The 19,235-nt window shown below is 37.2% G+C and overlaps 1 protein-coding gene across 1 annotated transcript in view; it reads left to right on the top strand.

Annotated features, from left to right (window-relative positions):
- The window catches only part of ptprfa (protein tyrosine phosphatase receptor type Fa), a 200,230-nt gene that overhangs the window by 80,411 nt on the left and 100,584 nt on the right, over positions 1 to 19,235 (top strand). The window contains exons 5-6 of the mRNA XM_081380153.1: positions 4,913 to 5,101; positions 12,493 to 12,603. Coding sequence (XP_081236279.1) covers positions 4,913 to 5,101; positions 12,493 to 12,603 — 300 coding nt within the window. The remainder of the gene's footprint in view (positions 1 to 4,912; positions 5,102 to 12,492; positions 12,604 to 19,235) is intronic.

Here is a 19,235-nt window from a genome sequence, read left to right as displayed (position 1 = left end):
TTTATTACTTTAAACTTAAAAATTTTATTTCAGTTAGTGGCCAAGGTAACATCTGCAATTTTAGTTTAATTTTTTTTAAGTGTGAGGTTTTCAATAGATTTTCTTGTATTTCAGCTTTATAAAAAAAAAAAAAAAAAATAGTTTTAGTATTAGTTAACGATAAAATCACATACTTTTGGCATGTAAAACTGAGCACCCTGTTGAGACCTCTTTTGTGACTTTAGAGGAGACACACGTGAGATTACCGTTTTTATTTTATTTATTTTTTTCAGGTGAAACATCTGACAAGCAGGAGTCTTTATTTGCTACATTTAATTGCATTACTGGCGAGGAGGAACAGTTGTACACAATAGTATCTGTCTCAAACCCTCCTTCCCCCGTGGCAGTGACCTGGAATGGACGATTCCTTTAGAACCAGAAGTTCAGTATCTCACTGCAGCTGGTGTTGGTTTATTCCCACTGGGGTCTATTACCAAACCTGTGTGTCTCACAAAGGCCTGTGGTGCGTAGACGCGACCCTACAGTGACCTTACCTAGTCATTCCTACAATGCACCTTCTCAACAGAAAACAAACACGGAGACAAAGGCAGGTCCGCCAGCAGGACGAGGTGTTCCTCGGCACATGTTCTCACACATCGAGAGAGAGATCTCTCCAGGGAGTCTCCCTCACGTCATTTGTGCATATTCTCTCATTGCAAGGCTCTTGCTAAGCTCTTTATGAAGGCTTTCTCTCCTATTGTCTCTCAGAGAAACTCTCCAGCTGTAATGGAGCATAAAAGAACCTTCCTGTGAGAAAAGTAAACTTTAGTGCTTTGTGACACCGTAATTTAACTGCGGAGGAGTCCGGTTTCGTCATTGTGTTTGCAAAGGAAAACCCATATACAATGTTTAACTGTTTCAGTGCCAAAATGGAGTGTGAGATGTTGAACATTTTATTTTTATCTATTCTTTTTTTTTATTTTTTTTTATTTTTTTAAATCATGATTGTGATTTGAACCACAAAAATCTCTACAATATTTTCTTAATTAGTTCTTTGTCTTGTTTTCCAGTAAAGATCGAAACAGCTTTAAAACATTATACTAAGACTTGTTAAGAAAAGTGTTATTTTTTATAATTAATGTAGGAAAATGTAATGAGATTTATAAAACTAGCAACTGTTTGCCAATTAAGGCTTAGAAGAATAAATTGAATTCAATATGTTTTCTTTGAAAACAAGACATATTATCTTACATAAACTTCTGTTGCAATAAATGTAACCTTGTTTTAAGGACATTTAGATATTTTAGTAGAAAACAAGATAAAATACTGATAAAATAATACATATTTTCTGCAATGAAATCTGAAAGATAACATGTCATGCTTTGTGCCAATAGAAAGATTTGCACTTTTTATAAGTGTTCAGTCTTTAAAAGATTCATGATCAGACCTCTTTTAGTTAATGCAATGAGAAGAATTAAAGGAGAACTTGGTAGCTTTTTTAACTTAATAAAACTGTCTGGAAATCATTTGGATGGTTAAACAACCTGTTCTGGTGATATTGGTGACTTTCCCCGCTCCCCCCAGCGTTCCCAGGCGGAAAACCAACCTTGCAACTTGTTCACTACCGTCCCGGCAAGATAGAAATTGGAAGTCTCGTGAGAAGCGAAAGCGAGAACGAGAACGAGCGCGAAACACAAATCGCTTTACGGCAATTCGACATAAACACACACGCATGTATGATGTATTACCAGATTACCCACCTCGGTAGACATAACTCCACACGATACAGTTGGCTTGCTCCGATCAAAACAAACGCACATGAGCAGCGGTAGAGAAGGGGAGGAGGCCGCCGCAAGTGAGTTTTTTACGACTGTGTTGTGAAATATACGCCCCACCACAGCTGTAGGGGGAGCTCGTGGGGAAAACATGCGACAACAAAAGGGAAAATCAGCGAAGAAGTGACTAGAGTTCGCTAGAGTTGCCGAGTTCTCCTTTAAGTGAAAAACAATCCAGATCCTCTTCAGTTCACATTGTATACGCAATGGGAAGTGAATCAAACTAAGAGCAGCTCCCAAGATTGAGCTTATGTAAAGTGTTAAATCGAGTTAAAGGGTAACTCTCACCTAGGGTCTTTTTGTTAATCTACCCGAGGCAAACTTTCATGTAAAAGCTTAATTAGAATGGAAACACCACTTTTAAGTTTGACCGTATTTTCGTTTTCGGTCAAATTGCCTTTTGAATGGGAGTGCTTGGGGCACGACTATGATAGCATCAAAATCGCTATTCTTAAAACACTAATGCGGCTCGACACAACATGAAACTGTGCTGAAGTATCACCAAGAGCTCTACACATGAACTTGAGCATTGAGAAAATTGTTTGTGTACACAGAGTTTACTAAAAAGAAAGATTTTGAACAACTCATTGTAACAGTCATATTTTTGACTATCAAAATGTGGCGGACACAGAGACAGTGAGTTGTTCAAAATCTTTTTTTTTGAGTAAACTCTGTGTACACAAACAATGTTGTCAATGCTCAAGTTCATGTGTAGAGCCTCTGGTGATACTTCAGCACAGTTTCATGTTGTGTCGAGCCGCATTAGTGTTTTAGAAATAGAGATTTTGATGCTATCATAGTCGTGCCCCAAGCACTCCCATTCAAAAGGCAATTTGACCGAAAACGAAAATACGGTCAAACTTAAAAGTGGCGTTTCCATTCTAATTATGCTTTTACATGAAAGTTTGCCTCGGGTAGATTAACAAAAATACCCTAGGTGGCATTTTGGCGAGAGTAACCCTTTAAACATGAAATAATCATTTTTTAATAATCACACTATACCATATCACAGTTTTGATGTTATCTCTATTAATTGTGCAGCCCACGTGTGTTTCCAAAGCTCAATTAGTGTATGAACAGAGAACACTTAGAACATTGAGTCCCGTATGTTTCCAGTCTGCACCTGCTGTTCTTAATGATGCTGATTTGCATCAAGTTGTTTCATCCTCCATTATCAGTGAGAGTGTGGTGACCGCTGGATGCTGTTTGGTTTCTCTCTGGTTGTGCTCATCCACTCCTCATTTCCCATTTCAAACATGCAGAAACACTCACAGCACATTATGTAAACTTCTGTGCTGTTCCCTTCTCTTACCACTCAACCACATATCAGAGAAACTCTCTGCCTCATAGACCCTGTTTACATCTGGTAGTGACATCCATCTCAAGTAATTGAAATCACAAGTGAAGTGCTAAATGTGGGGTATTGAAGACACATTCTGATCGGATCACTCAAGTTGCTTTCAGAGGTGTTCACATTGTATTGTGTAGTGTAAAATGTAATGGGCTCTGGTGCATCCTGGACAACAGCGACAAATGAAAGATATTTATTATGTTACAAAAGATTTCAATTTCAAATCAATGCTGTTCTTTTGAGCTTTTTATTCATTAAAGTATCCCGAAAAAATGTATCATGGTTTCCACAAAAATATGAAGCAGCTCAACTGTTTTAAACATTGATGATAATCAGAAATGTTTCTTAGGCAGCAAATCCGCTTATTATAATGATTTCTGAAGGATCATGTGACACTGAAGACTGGAGTAATGATGCTGAAAATTCAGCTTTGATCACAGGAATAAATTACATTTTAAGATATATTCACATAGAAAACAGTTATTTTAAATCATTAAAATATTTCGCAATCTTGCAGTTTTTGCTGTATTTATGATCAAATAAATGCAGCCCTGGTGAGGATAAGAGACTTCTTTCAGAAACATTAAAACATTTGCTGACTCCAAACTCACCCTTATTTCACTACAAACCAGTGTGTCTTACTTTATTCTGTGGAACACAAAAAAATATATTTCCAAAATATATAATCTTTCGGGTTCAACGGAAGAAAAAAGTCCCCAAGTTTTGGAATTACATGAGGGTGATTTTATTGAACGATCCCTACAGAACATAGTTGCTATGACTAACAACATACTAAGTGATGCATGTAGTCACACACAATCAAAGACCCTCCACTTGATAAAATGCATTTGAAATGCATAATAATACCAGGTGTAAACAGGGCTAGAGAGAGCAAGAGCTTTCCATGACCCCGCTTTCACAGATTCACGTTTTTGCAGTTTACACGCTTATAATGGTATCGCTTTCAAAACTCGTTTTCAAAAACTTGCACTTTCAAACCTACCTCAAAGTTTGTGTTCTCAGGCCATCAAAACGCCATTGTCGTGTAAATGAACAGCCAGAACGCATTAAAAGTTTTCTGTTTTCAGTTAAAAACGGTGTACACTGAAAATGAATCAATTCAAAACTTACTTAAGCAAGACAATTACTTTCTTCTAGAGCTGTTGTACAGCCAAAACAATCTTTGTTGCATTAATTTCCTATTATCACTGTAAATCTGCTTTGAAACAATCTGTATTGTAAAAAGCACTATATAAATGAAGATGACTTGACCTCTGAAGTGCAAAAAGAGGCATGTGTACATAACGCAATTCTACCATTTCATTCTAGTAGTATTGGTGTCTAGATTAGCAATGCCAGCATTAGAGTTCCTGTAGTTAAACTGTGGGTCAGGCAGAGCCAGGCGTTCAGTGAGGTGTCTCTATATCCGGAGGGAAATCACCCCCTCACCCTCATATATCCATGACCAGAAACACCACGGGCGGATTAGTCACGCCTCGGCCCGCTCGTATTTACATTAGCAGTGGATTTCACACCATGATCTCTACTCCACCTCTGTCTTACAGTCACGCATTTCAGCTGCTTCAGACCAATCGCCTCGGGTGGTCCTGCGTACAAACATTTGTAAGAGCTGAGCTTTAGAAAAACGAGCCGTGCCACTTTTCCGACCGAAAAAGCACAGCTTATCATGCAATTCAGTCATGTGTGCTGACGCCTCTATTTTTGTCATATTGTGTGTGTTTTCCAGAGGACCAGATCCCTCACGGCTTCCCGACCATAGACATGGGTCCACAGCTGAAGGTGGTGGAGCGAACGCGCACTGCAACCATGCTTTGTGCCGCCAGCGGGAACCCCGATCCAGAGATCTCCTGGTTCAAAGACTTCCTACCTGTCGACATTAACAGCAGCAATGGACGAATCAAGCAACTCCGTTCAGGTAAAAAGAACCCTGTGAACACACAAAAGCCGACAAAGCTTGAAGAATAAACTATAATGAGTGCACTTGCTTTTTGCAAAGATGATGATTGCATACATTGATGCCGGCGTTCCCTGCTGAACATGCATCATTTTTTCTAACCTCCTATTTTTTTAACCTCGACAACAACAAAGACAATATAGAGCCCAACAAGATATTTTCCCATTCATTTTCTCCATGGGGATTTCAGAAAATTCTTCAATAAAGAGTTCTAAGCCTTGAACCAAACCAGCTCCCAGATGAATCACATTGCAACACTTAAAAGAAACATAAAAAAGAGGCAACGGTTCAAGACTGTGCACTTATTTCATGAGGGATCGATGGAATTGAATCAGAAACGACAATACAAAATTATTGCCTGTGAACTACTGATCAAAAGTTTAGGGTCTTTTTTTTTCTTTTTTTTTAAGAAAGTAATGTTTCTTGAGCAGCAAATCAGCATAATTATTATGATTTCTGAAGGATCATGTGACACTGAAGACTGGAGTAATGATGCTGTAAATTCAGCTTTGCATCACAGGAATAAATTAAATTTTTAAATATAATCAAATAGAAAACAGTTATTTTAAATATTTTAAGTTATTTATTTTCAAAATTTTAACTGTTTTGACTGTATTTTTTTGTCTAATGAATGCAGCCTTGGTGAGCAGAAGAGACTTCTTATTTTAAATATTTTAAGTTATTTTTTTCAAAATTTTACTGTTTTGACTGTATTTTTTTTTTGTCTAATGAATGCAGCCTTGGTGAGCAGAAGAGACTTCTTTCAATACCCGACTCTAAACTTTTGAATGCTTGTGTAAGTTTAAGGATTAATAAACATATATAATGGAAGTATAAGATAACCCATGCTTGACATTTATTGCAAAATATTCAAGGTAGTGTAATTCTTCACTGCGATTTGTCAATTAAACACTTAACAACCTCAAAACTCATAGGTCTGTCTGGAAAGGTTTACATTCGCCAAATCTCTGTGGAGGGAATGAATGGGATTTTTACTTCTGGAATCCTACTATTGTGCTTTATAGCAGTGCATCTGTATGACAAGTGACATTTCGGATGAAATGAGCCTCCAGTTTCATTTCATGTCTTAAAGTAAACAGAAACAAACAGGAAGACAGACTGGCTCACAGTTATTATTCACATAACCCTCCGGTTAGGACACACAAACATGATTAACATGACAGCACAGTGATTTGTTTTGATTAGAATAGTCGGCCCCTGTCAACAATAGTTTCCTGCGTCAATCGTCAAACAGCTCTGTATTTGTCACATTATTCCCATTTGGCCAATCCATCTTGCAGCTACCAGACAATCACATAATTTATTTGTTTGGATACAGTCCATTATTTGATCCTGAGATTAGCTTTGCTCTCCAGCCATTAGTTTGAAGGCCTTTTTCCATTAACGAATGCTAATGAAACAATTTTTCAGTTCGTGACCTTTTACAGAACGCTAGGAACAAATAGGAAAAGCACGCATAATTCAATACTTAGCTCTTCAAACGGAAACTTAATCTCACTGGAACATGTCATTGTGTACGAGTAATTACCACCAACCCTGCCAAAGCAGGTGATTCTCTCCTGGACATCAATCAACAATCTGTTTACAATGCAGACTCGTGGCAGAATCTGATAAAGAGAGATGGGAAAGAGAGGGTGAGAGTGTTTTAGGATTGTAATGCTGCTACTCTCAATGTAAACACTCACAAGTGGACTATATGTCAGGAGTCGAGCCTCTTACACATGTGAGCCGAAGGACATTCAGATATTAGTGTAGTTAAACATGGACCCTTTTCACATTTCCAGGATTCTTAGTCAAAGTTAGGCCAAATTCTCTGGTGGTGAACGAAAACCAACAAAAATATAATTTTTGCATCCCTATTTTCTCCTATAGCTAAATACAAATCCATGCATTAGCATTTCTACAACTTTAAACATTGTTTCTACACCAAATTTTTCAGTGTAGTTTTCTGTAATTTAAAGGAGAACTCCGGTCAATTTTAACATTGAGCTCATTTTATTGTACATTTGGAGTGCCTATAATACAGAGAACAACTACAAAAATCGGTGTTGCCTACACCGAGTTATTCTATTTTTAAAATTTGCACCCTGTTGACTTCAATGGGGCAAGTACTAAACCTGCTTTTAGGCTCTTAACATCCTTGATGTGTCATTACAAGTGCACAGAAAATGTGAGTGATTCCTTCTGAGTGAACACGAGTGGATCTGACTGCAGTAGATGTAAAATATATGTATAAAAATGATGGTATTTAAGCCAGCGCAAATACCTGTTTACATCCTGTTTTTCGGTTGAAGTCCAAAGTAGTCGATTGCCGAGTTCAAGCGCATAGGTTTATCACGCGCGTGAACTCGGCAATCGACTACTTTGGACTTCAACCGAAAAACAGGATGTAAACAGGTATTTGCGCTGGCTTAAATAACATCATTTTTATACATATATTTTACATCTACTGCAGTCAGATCCACTCGTGTTCACTCAGAAGGAATCACTCACATTTTCTGTGCACTTGTAATGACACATCAAGGATGTTAAGAGCCTAAAAGCAGGTTTAGTACTTGCCCTATTGAAGTCAACAGGGTGCAAATTTTAAAAATAGAATAACTCGGTGTAGGCAACACCGATTTTTGTCGTTGTTCTCTGTATTGACAGCACTCCAAATGTACAAAAAAATGAGCTCAATGTTAAAATTGACCGGAGTTCTCCTTTAATGCCAAGGTAATAAAAACAATGAAAAAATAAAAATCTATATCACAGTCTGTCAAAATAGTCCATTGTTCAAGCAAACCCCTAACCGTAAGTATTAATTTCCAGCATCATTTGAGCCACGGACACACATGATGCTTCAAATTTAGCATCTTCTTAAATTTTGCAATTACTTTTATTAGCAGTTGAAACATTTTTCCCTTGCAGATGATGAAAAGATGAAAATCCCCTAGACATTTGTTACCGATTTGTGCTCTAAGCTCTCAGGCAGAGGTGATTTATGATGATTGGTGTGCAGATCTTTATGAACAGAGATGTGTCAGGCTGATAATTGATTTCTCCTCAGTAAGATAATGGATGTCCAGCTTAGCTGCTGTTTAAAGTCTTAAATACAGCCAGGATTGATAGCGACTGTCTCTCGACTGCCGGCGAATAGAGAACTCTAACTTCCAACTGCTCTTTAAGGGGAAACATTAACACATACTTGAGTTTTCTCCCTCTAGCCATAGTGAAGATATAGTAAAGTCCTACTATTCTTCATTATGCTCACGCTACACTGCAGACTCTGCCCAAACATCATTCCTGGGCTTTCTGAGGGTCCCAGTGTACGCCAGGCTCTCTGTAAACTGCTGATGGTTTTGGACCACAATCCACACAGTTTACAGGGGCTTCCTCGTGTCTCTGACCCCCCTCCCGAATCTGAACTGTTTTCACATGGTGGAGTGGTTGACTTATGATCCCGATTGGCAAGAATCTGCATCATAGTCAACAGACAATGCTTTTTTCAAAGTTAAAAAAGTCACTTTATCAAAATAATAAGACTCTCAAGGGTCGGTCAATGCATTGAGATTGAACTCTTACTTTGCACAAAAAAAAAAAAAAAAAAAAAAAAGGTTTTCTTCTGTGTTGCATCAGACAACTGTATTTATTTAGCACAGCTGCTGTCGGATCCAAAGGCCAAAGTTGTGCTGGAGGTAGAATGTGCATCACTGTAAAAAATAGCTGAAGACCCTTGTGCAGAGAGAGTTGAAATTATTACTCAGCCGTCACAAGAATGAGTCATTTAAAGGCCAAAACATACTCTACACAAGTACATTAACTCAGAGACTTTTAGCTAATCAAGCTTAATTTCACACATGGTGCTTGAAAATATGTCAAAATGCAGCTTCATATGGGGCGCTATTGCAGATATTAGTGTAAACTCTTCTTCTATGGACAGTTTTCTGTCATGTTTTTTAGTTTAAACCAATTGAACTTTCACCATGTGTATAGTCAGCTATCTGAATAATAACATCTTTTTTGATTGCACAGCACAGTAACTCCCTTGAGTCCTGGAGGAGTAACTCAAGAACGTGTACAACAGTACAGCGCTCTTTTGTGTGCTTGCATAGAGTATGTTTCTGCCCTAAAGCAGCAAATGTAAACTATACGTAATGTGACTGAACACACACTGAGAACAGAAGAGCCAAACATCTTCTGGAAAGACTGTACATGCCGCTTTTTAAATAAGAAATTCTCCTGTTCATCTTTCTCTCCTCTTCTCTCTCTAGCTCTTGCTCTCTTTCACACTAACAGTTCTCTTTAATCTTATTTGCATTCATATTACCTCACCAGGTGGTACACCAATCAGAGGTAAGAATGCTGAAAACAGAAAATATCCAAATGCGTCATCTTTCGATTTCGTTTTCACCTCAAAGTGTCCCCCCTCCATCACCCTGTCCTCATTCTGGAGTCTTTCTCTCTTTGTCTTCCTCCTCCTCGTCTTCAATCCGGCCTCGTCTCTGTGCATGAACCTCTGCTCGTCTGTCTCACTAATGAACGTCTGATTCAGCCTAATTGAAAAGAATATACTGTGTTTAAAGACAGCTATACCAAACCACCAGAAAACATGCAGTTGTTTTCTCTACTAAGATGCATCCAGTTAACATCTACATGGGTGAATCTCACCTGTCAAGCGCATACTCGTCATATTTCACCAAATCTGTGGAAGATATTACATTTTGCATAAAAAAAAAAAAATGAAATCTGTTTTAGCTACTATAAGAATTATGTATTGTGACATTATTTTAATGTCATTTTCGTCTGAACTTTATTCAGAGATAAAGGCCTGTTCTGATGACTGGCAGTCTGTCTGATCAATAAGTCAGCAGAGCTGCAGTGCGGTTTGAGAAATTGTGAGATACCTTGACATCATCTCATTCCCCACAGCAGAAAAACTTAATGTCATTATGACAGTTTGTATTAACCAAGTGCCTCTCATCTCCCGGCTTTTAGCAGGAGAATCCAGAATGTCCAAACTGAGTGATAGAAAAGCTCCCCGTTGACATGACAGAACTGATGTATAAAAAAGAAGAAAGAAAGAAAGAAATTCAAAATTTGACTGTAACTCTGAGCCGAACTCTTCAGAAGGAATGTCAGGGCGAGAAAGTGAGATTAGACTGAGAGAGGCCAGCATGACATCTTTCAACATCAGTCGGATACTAGCGTTTCAAGTGTAATAAGTGATAGAAAAGCCTTCTTTCCAGACGACTAGAGAAAGAGACAGTAGCTCTGTTCCAGACGCTGTTGAGCTGCATTTGTAAGTACCATAGGCATAATGTGAAGGCTATTGCAAACAGAAAATTAAAAGCTAAATTAAAAGATACCTAATTTTGATCAAATGCAACATCACATATTGCAAAGTATTAATAAAAACTTCTCACTCCTGGGAAGTTACTATAAGTTTGGAAATCAAAAATATAATGTGATCAGAAAAAGGAAAGAGTAACACTTTAGTTTAGGGTCCACTTCTCACTATTAACTAGTTGCTTATTAGCATGCATATTACTAGGTTTATCAGTACTGATAAAGCACGTATTAATGCCTTATTCTGCATGATCATATTCTACATCCCATAATCCACCCAATACCTAAACTTAACAACTACTTTACTAACTATTAATAAGCAGTAATTATGAGTTTATTGAGGCAAAAGTCGTAGTTAATAGTTAGTTAATTGTGAGAATTTAAACTAATTTAAAGTGTGACCAAAAAAAACTAAATTAAAACAAAATGAACAGCAAAGGACATGCATTAAGTCTGTCATTGATGCTTTATCCGTGTGTTTTATTATTCTCCTGCTGCTACAGACAATAATAGGAAATGTAGTTTTACATAGTTAAAGCTATACATTTTACCAGTTCATTCATTCCATGGGAATCAAACCCATGACCTGGTGTTGCTAGCGCAATGCTTTACTGTTTGAGCTATAGTCAGGAATGCGTTGATGCCAGTCTTATTTTAGTATAATGATATACTATTATAGTTTTTGTTAATATTTTCTGTTTTCATTTTAATTTTTGTTTTTTAATTTGTAATAGTTTTTTGTCTATATAGATTAAGTTTCCAGTAAATAGACATTAGGCCGTTCACACCAAGAACGATGACCATAATAATTACTATATTAGCGTCCTCATCAGCAGACGATATCGTTCTGAGTGCACGCTGCCACTTTAAATGTTTGAGCTCTTTAAAGTCTGGTGTATTCTGATTGGCTGTCAATGTTTTTATCATTGGAAAAAAAAAACAATTCCAACAATATAATTTCTCTGTGCCTTTAACATTAGTTGTGGTAAAGACTCTGCTATTCTTTTACATTTAAAATGATTTTAAACTATATCATTATCATTATAGTTATTGTCTTTGGTGTGAACGGGCCTTTCGACAGCGAGGCGGCTCAGTGGGGTTTGGAACAGATCTAATGTGTGTGTGTTTATGTGTGCTGTAAGGGTCATTTGTTTGTATAATGAACTCTTGGAGCGAGGTTAATGCTCAGTATCGTAATGAGGTCTCATACACTCACAGTCTTTGGATTATGTTTCTATTGTTAATGCACACGTTTAAACCCATCCCATAATGCATTTCAGGACTACTTCTGAAATACACTGACGACATCTTTAGTTTTCTCGGTGTGCCTCCATCCTCCACAGATTGCATGATGTATGTCACATCACGCAAACAAACAGCACCGCCATACTAAAAAACCTAATGAGCGAATTATTTCCTTATTTTGTCAGAACAAAATGTCAATGAAATGTTTGTGTGAGTGTTTGTGTTATTAAGATGAACAGAATGCTGAAGCCAGGTAAGTGGCTGTATGAGAACTGTACTGTATCTGTCATGATGCTGTTGGCAGAAAAAAATACTTTTAAGCTTTTAGTTTTAGTTTTTTCTTTTGTTTGGATGCACTGAGAATGTACAGTATTGACAGTAATTGCAGCGGCTGTATTATGTCTTAATAGATCGATTCTCTAAAAGCACAGCTTTGCCTCGGCTAGCAGAATAGCAGAGTTTATGTACAGTGACGGTTATAGCTGGCGTAGCCTGCAGGTGTTTTTACTTGCCACAATGAATAAATAACCCAGTTTGCTTTAGATTTATTGAATTATGGAGTGAAAGATGTTGCTCTTTCAGTATTTAGAGAGACAAGAAAGGTCATATGCCAGCCGAGTGCTAGTCAATGAAGTGTGTAGAAAAAATGTTCTTCTCCTCGGGCCACCCTGGTTTAAAGCGATGGAAGTTTCGATTGTTTGTGAGTGTGTGCAAGCGCATTTCTGTCTGGTTTGTGATTGCTTATGTTGTGTTTGCAGGGGCACTGCAGATCGAGAACAGCGAGGAGTCGGACCAGGGCAAGTATGAGTGTGTGGCGGTGAACAGCGCAGGAACACGCTACTCCGCTCCTGCCAACCTCTACGTCAGAGGTAAGATCTTCAACCAAACCCAAAACCCCGCCCCGTTTCACCTCGATCTGCTCTCCATACAGGCTTTACCACGGCCAGAACAGGACCTGTCGCTCGAAAACTCACATTTCTCTTTAATCACCCATTTGTCTTAATAGAAACATGGTTCTGCAGCGGAGAACTTCTCCATTGTTTTCCGATTTTTAATAATCAAGAAATGTTTTCCACACAGATTTTCACTCAATGAGGGAGAAGAATATTTAATCATTTTTATTTATTTAGTTTATTTTATTGATTCTATATATTAATGCATAGGTAACAGTATTTGTCTAGTATATGTTACTAAAACATCTATATACAGTAAAATTGCCACAAAGGCAATTTTGAGCAAATCTTTGCATCGGTTTGTTTATTGGTTTTAAGCCTTTACTATGAAATTATAAGCTTATCTTTACGATTAATGTAATTTTTAAGAGCTTTTATATTCAAGTTGATTATAGTTGATAGCTGAAAACTGTTTATGACATTACAATGATTATATTTTCATAATTTCTGTCCATTAGTTATCTTTGCAACATTTGTTGAGTATTAAATTGATTTTTGCAGAACTGTGCAGTAAAATGTGCAGACCACAACAAGTGTTAGTTGTGAAGAGGTCAGCCTTCCGTCAGAAAAGACATATTATGACTTATAATAAAATACTATTAAAATATAAAATAAAATATATTTTTCTTTATTATTTTGAACTTTATTATAACTTTATGTAATATTATTATTATACATATTACAGGTACAATAGAAAAAACAGCCTATTTAATTAAAGTCAGAGAGAGGTTAAAGTTAATATTACATTTTTACACTTCGGGGACAAGTGCAGAAAAATGTTAGTATATAGTAAAGAATATTAAATTACGTAAAGAACCCTTTAATGTTGCTGGTCATGAAGGTTGGAAATGGTGTAAGTGTTTTCAGGACATCAAAGAAAGGACCATGTTGAGACTTGCAAGCCAGATTGGAGAATCCCATTGTGGAAATTCCCTCATTAATGTCGGGATCAATTACAGCAGATTCAGAGGCCGCTAAAACCTTGTTTCAAAGAAAAACCTTTTATTTAACTCCCACTTTTGCCTGGCAAGTTAAAGACCACTTCAACTTCAGACCTTTAAATATATGGGGATACGTTGCTCTTTGATTGTGTGTGTGTGTGTGTGTGTGTGTGTGTGTGTGTGTGTGTGTGTGTGTGTGTGTGTGTGTGTGTGTGTGTGTGTGTGTGTGTGTGTGTGTGTGTGTGTGTGCGCACATGTTCGATATGAAAGCAGGGGAAATGAGAAATCTTTGTCCATAAATTTTCCTAGTCTTCTTCCTCAAGCCCTCGACCAATCAGAGAGAAACTAATAAATGATGCATCGTGAAGATCATATCATGTGAATTCTCTCCAGAGCCCTTTGATCTTTACACAGTCCACACACTCTCAGGACGTGCCATTTGATGAATGACATTTAATATATATGTTTGAGTATCTAATGCTTTATGGTGAGAGAGAGAGAGAGAGAGAGATGTTTTCATTTTGTTAGTCCATGAATTTTTCAATGGTAGTATCATACATTTATTGCTTTTCTATTCAAGGATTTATTATTGATGTCTTCAACTGTGTGTATATGTGTTTATCCTGCATTGTTATTCTATAATTAATGAGTAGGGCTGGATGATATAGCCCATAAAAAATATATGCAATATTTTGTCATTCATTGAGAGGAATCATCAGTTCATCATAGAGTCATTGCAAGTAAATTAAAATGCATAAAACAATAAGTAAAGTACAGTAAAAATGTTGAAGTAAAAATAAAAATAAATCACATGGGTTTTCACTAAATAAATGAGAAGAATATTTCATCAGTTTTATTTATGTATTTTTATTTTTATTAGATTTTTTATTATAAATAGTAATGCACAGTAAACAGTATTGGCCTAGGTATATATTTTTACAAAAATGTAATAAAAATTAAAGCATATAAATTGCCACACAGGCACTTCAATTAACATTTTGGTCTAATGAATCATTGAATATATTCATTGAAATGAACAATTTGAAAGAACTGATTCACTTTCCAACTCCAAAATTGTTTTTGAGACTAAGATTAAATGAGTAATGCTATTAAAACTTCTTGAAGGATATTTTACTAGAATCTCTCATTTAGACCTCAGATGTGTCTGGATAATCAAGCAGCAGGTGCAAAGCCAACTTCATATTGCCAACAAAAAAATATTGCATATATTGTAAATATTAAATATATCACCTAGCTCTACTAATGAGGATATTTTCTGTATGTTGTGATGTGGTTTTGTTCTTGTTTATAGTCTAATCTAGAGTCTCTCTACAGGTGTGTAAAGTTCACTGACACACACTTACATAACAGATCTCTTCTGAACGCTGTGTGTGGGCCTGTGTGTGTTTGTTTAGTGTGCTTCCTCCCCGTCTCTCTTTTACTCTTATTTCTCTCTGTCTTTTTTCTTTGGTTTCAACTGCAGTGAGTAGGTGTTTACACCTTTATCACTGTATATGAGAGTGATCATTCCATAATTGCTTATCCTTTCATGTGAAAGATGTGTGTGTATTCACTCTCATTCCCATGTGCCTTATCACACTGAGACACTCAAGCACTGTTGAGGGTCCTGCATCATGCTTCTTCTGTGTTTGTTTATTTGTTTGTGTGTGTGTGTTTGTGCCTTAGTAAATTGGGAGGTTTAGGCAGAACAATACAAAAAAAAAAAGATTTTCTTACTCAGTATTTTTGTCTTGGTTTCCAGGGCAAATATTTAAGCATTCTTAAATCTAGATGCATTTACTTGAGAAGCAAAATGACTTCTGAAAAAAAAAAAAAAAAAAAAAGGATTAAAATTATACTGAGTCTTTAGACTGCATAATTATTTTGAGTGCTCCGATAGTCACTGTGTGGAGGACCAAAACCCATTAAACATGCCAGTCTTTCTGTCAGGACGTCGTAAAGCGGCATTGATTATTGTCCACTATGACACACTATACCAGATAAAAACTAAGGGAAAGGTTTATTTTTCTGACTCCACTGGCGGAAATGTGCTTTTTTAAGCATAAACTCACTTAAATGTATATTTAGTACATTTTTCAGAGAGCAAGACTTCAGTCATTTTGCTTCTCAAGTAAATATGTCTTTATCTAAGAATTTTTAGATAATTGTGATGAAAAACAAGACAAAAATTCAAAGTAAGAAAAAAAAATTGCAGTTGAAAGAGATTGCAGATACTATATGTTACTTGATTAATTTTGTGTGCACACAGGTGTACGTAATACAATTCATATCATAATGTTGTTGTTTTTTTTTTATTCTAAAAATGCTAAATGTTTTCCTGTAGGGTTTGGGTTAGTCTATAGTACTTATATTTGTCACTAAGGTTAGTTACCACCACAGTAATGCATGTTAAGTATACGCTTGCAATGCATCGGCATTCAAATATGACCTGTGTGTTATGCATAATCTGTCATAAAATACACCTTGATTTATAGTACAAGAAATCTAGAAATGAATGGATGCACGAGTGTGTTTTGGTGCTGTTGTCGTCTCCATGTTCTCATCTCTCTTTTGTGGATAAGCGGAATATTTGCCTGTTTTACTCTCTCTGTTTCTCCTTGTCTTCCTCCTGCTCTCTTCTCTTTTGTTTCCCTTCCTCCATCTTCATCGCACCCTGCCATCCAAAATCAATCCACTCCTCACTCTCAGACCAGCGGGAAGGTGCGTTCTTTTCACTATCTCTCCTCCTACGCAGAGGGTCGGCGGATGGGAGGCGTGTGTCCCCCTGCTGGCAGCTCCTGTCCCGCCGTGTGCCAGTCTCTCTGGAGCTCTGAATCTGTGACACTGCCCTCTCCCTTACAAACCCATGCATGCTGCTGGCTGCCTCACATTTCAGCCTGCTCTTCTTCTTTGCGTTGCATGTGTCAGAACTGTGGATGTTTTGTTGTTTTCAGACATTTGTAAAAAGCCCTAGAGCAACTTCAGGGATCTTTTAGGCTGTTTTCACACTTCGATTGCTCGGTCTGAACCTGAGATCGATGCATTGTGGTTTTTGGCTCCAAACCAATCTTTTGTTTAGTTTTTCAGCCATGCTTTTGTTTTCTGCCAAATGCAAATTATGCTAAGGTCCGTGCAAAATATTCATCTGGCTGTTTTTTAAATGAAGTCAGATTTTTTTTTTGATGCTGTTGATTTGCTTCGTATTTTTTTTTTTTTTTTTTTTTGGCTTTTAACAGCAGTACAGCTGAGTACTAGTGGCAAAAGTTTATCACTATAGCAATGACTCTTTACTTTACATTTGTACTTGTGTATTTCTTTCTTTGGTTTTAACTACTAAAACTTAACATGCACAGAATGACGCTTTGTGTCGATGCGGTCGTTGCATCGCAAAAGATGGGAACAGTTGAAGTGTGAAAACACCCTTTGAGTCATGTGGATTTCTTCCAGTTATTTGGCTCGTATTAAGTATTTTTATGTACTTGTTTACAGAAGTTTTTCTTCTGTGCACGCGCATGAAAAGTAGACATTTTGTGCAGCGTAGTCTGGTCTTGTTTGCGGAAACAGAGGATAGCAGCATCATTCTTTCTAAATGAACAGGGTGATTTGCTGTTGTTCAACGCTTGAACTCAGAGGTCAAAGAACAATCAGAGGATTTCACCCTTAGCTTAGCGGATCAGACCTGTTTATAAACCAGTTCAAATTTCAAAGATGGCAGCAATTCCTCTGCTCCTTCTTCAGAGGAGTTACGCCAGCGAACTGCCACAAAGCCTTTTGAGCTCTCAAGTATTTAAGCTGGCTAAAGCAGCTTTCATTGTTTGTTTTGGAATCAGCCATTTGGTGAGGACTCCCGATGTGGAGAACAATACAAACAGTCAGCAAGTAAGAATGCGGAAAGCAAAAGATATTTTCCTCTCCAGTTGTTTGTTAAAAAGAGAGTCATTATCCTTACAAAATCCCGAAGTGGTTGAACCAGGGCATTCTGTACATAATCACAGAAACAAGCTGTTTCATTTAGACAAGAACATTGAAAGACATTGACAAATGAGCTTTCCTTTTGAATGGGAACTCGCACTCATAGTGTCCTCTAATAGGACGCAGTGTCTCGTTCCCCTTCTCAGGGAAGTCATGTGCTACAAAAGTCCAGAAACCAGAACACTCATTTGAAGAGCCTAATATAACATCAAGAACATTCAAATAACCATATAGCCACCAATTGTTCTTGATAAGGAGGTTCTGGTTGGGTTAATGTGTCCCAGGTTTCTGGCAGCCGTTTCTAGGTCACTCCGATCTCTATGATAATGATCTCTACAGGTCTTCATGTCTTAACGCATTCTTCACTTTATGTGGCCTTGGGTGAGATATCTTCAGCGCAGTCTCTCTCATTGGCTTCTGCAGAGCACAAATAAGATATGCCAACATAAATAATCGCCGTAGTCTTAGTTTTAAACTCTCTTGTTAATTACATTGGCATATCTGTCTACATGAGACAGCAGAAGATGCCATATGTATGAGATAGCAAATGAATATATATATATATATATATATATATATATATATATATATATAGTTTATTTATGTATTTTTATTTTTTTGTAGATGCACTTATATCAGTATATGTTGTAGTACCTAATAAAGCCAGCCATGGTGGTTGAACAGAAATGACTCTCAATTCACATTCAGTGAGTGTTCATTTTGGACCCTGACTTCACGTGGTTTTTTTTTTTTTTTTTTTTTTTTTTTGCTTCGTTTTGTTTGGCTTGTTCATTCTCCAGTATTTGTATAGGACTTTTATTTTGAGTTGATTGAGTCTGTAAAGCACAGCTTTGATGCTGATTGGAGACTGATTCTACTAATCCACCTCAGACCAGAAGATTTGCAACAAGTTGACAGTCCAGAAAATGGTTCAAATGTAGTGATGTCTATCCCTGACGGCAGAAACATTGGCAGGATCAGGAGTTTGCCTGTTGTGGAATCCCTCTCTGATCACAGCTTGTTACAGAGAGTTATCCAATCATGTTGTTTTGTTTTTTTCTTCTATTGATCAGACAAAGCTATAAAATTGGATTCTTTGCAGTATTTTGTTCATTCTTTGATGCATTCATTTGGATTTTTTATTTATTTATTTATTTATTGGTGTTTTATTCTATAGGTCACACATGCATGCTCTCTTGACTATCGCTGATTTGTGCTTTTTTGCTTCATGCGTGCATGGCCATTGATGTGCTTTGGATTGTGTGTGTGCATGTGTGTGTGTGTGTGTGTGTGTGTGTGTGTGTGTGTGTGCGCCTGTGAAATTGCTTGTGCATTGAATAAAGCCCAGTTACCTCCCTCTCCTGCAAACACCTCTCCATTAAAACAATGCTCTTTCTCTCTCTCGCTCTCTCTTCACCTAAAATTGCATGTACTGTATGTCTGCATGTCTAACTGCAAGCTTTCATTGCTCTGTTATCCCTCCCAGCAATACTTCTCACGAGATCAGTCACTAATGTCAGTTCAGCCCATTCTCTAACCTCACCGCGGCCACTGGCATCGCTCACGCCGGTCTGTTTTACTAGCCCGCAAAGACTTCTCAAACTTTCTTAACAACCTCTAACTGAGAGAAACTCT

This window comes from Scardinius erythrophthalmus, assembly GCF_964197995.2.
Source record: "Scardinius erythrophthalmus genome assembly, chromosome: 12".
NCBI lineage: Eukaryota > Metazoa > Chordata > Actinopteri > Cypriniformes > Leuciscidae > Scardinius > Scardinius erythrophthalmus.
The sequence above is the reverse complement of the archived record's forward strand: the minus strand, read 5'-3'. Positions and strand labels throughout refer to the sequence as shown.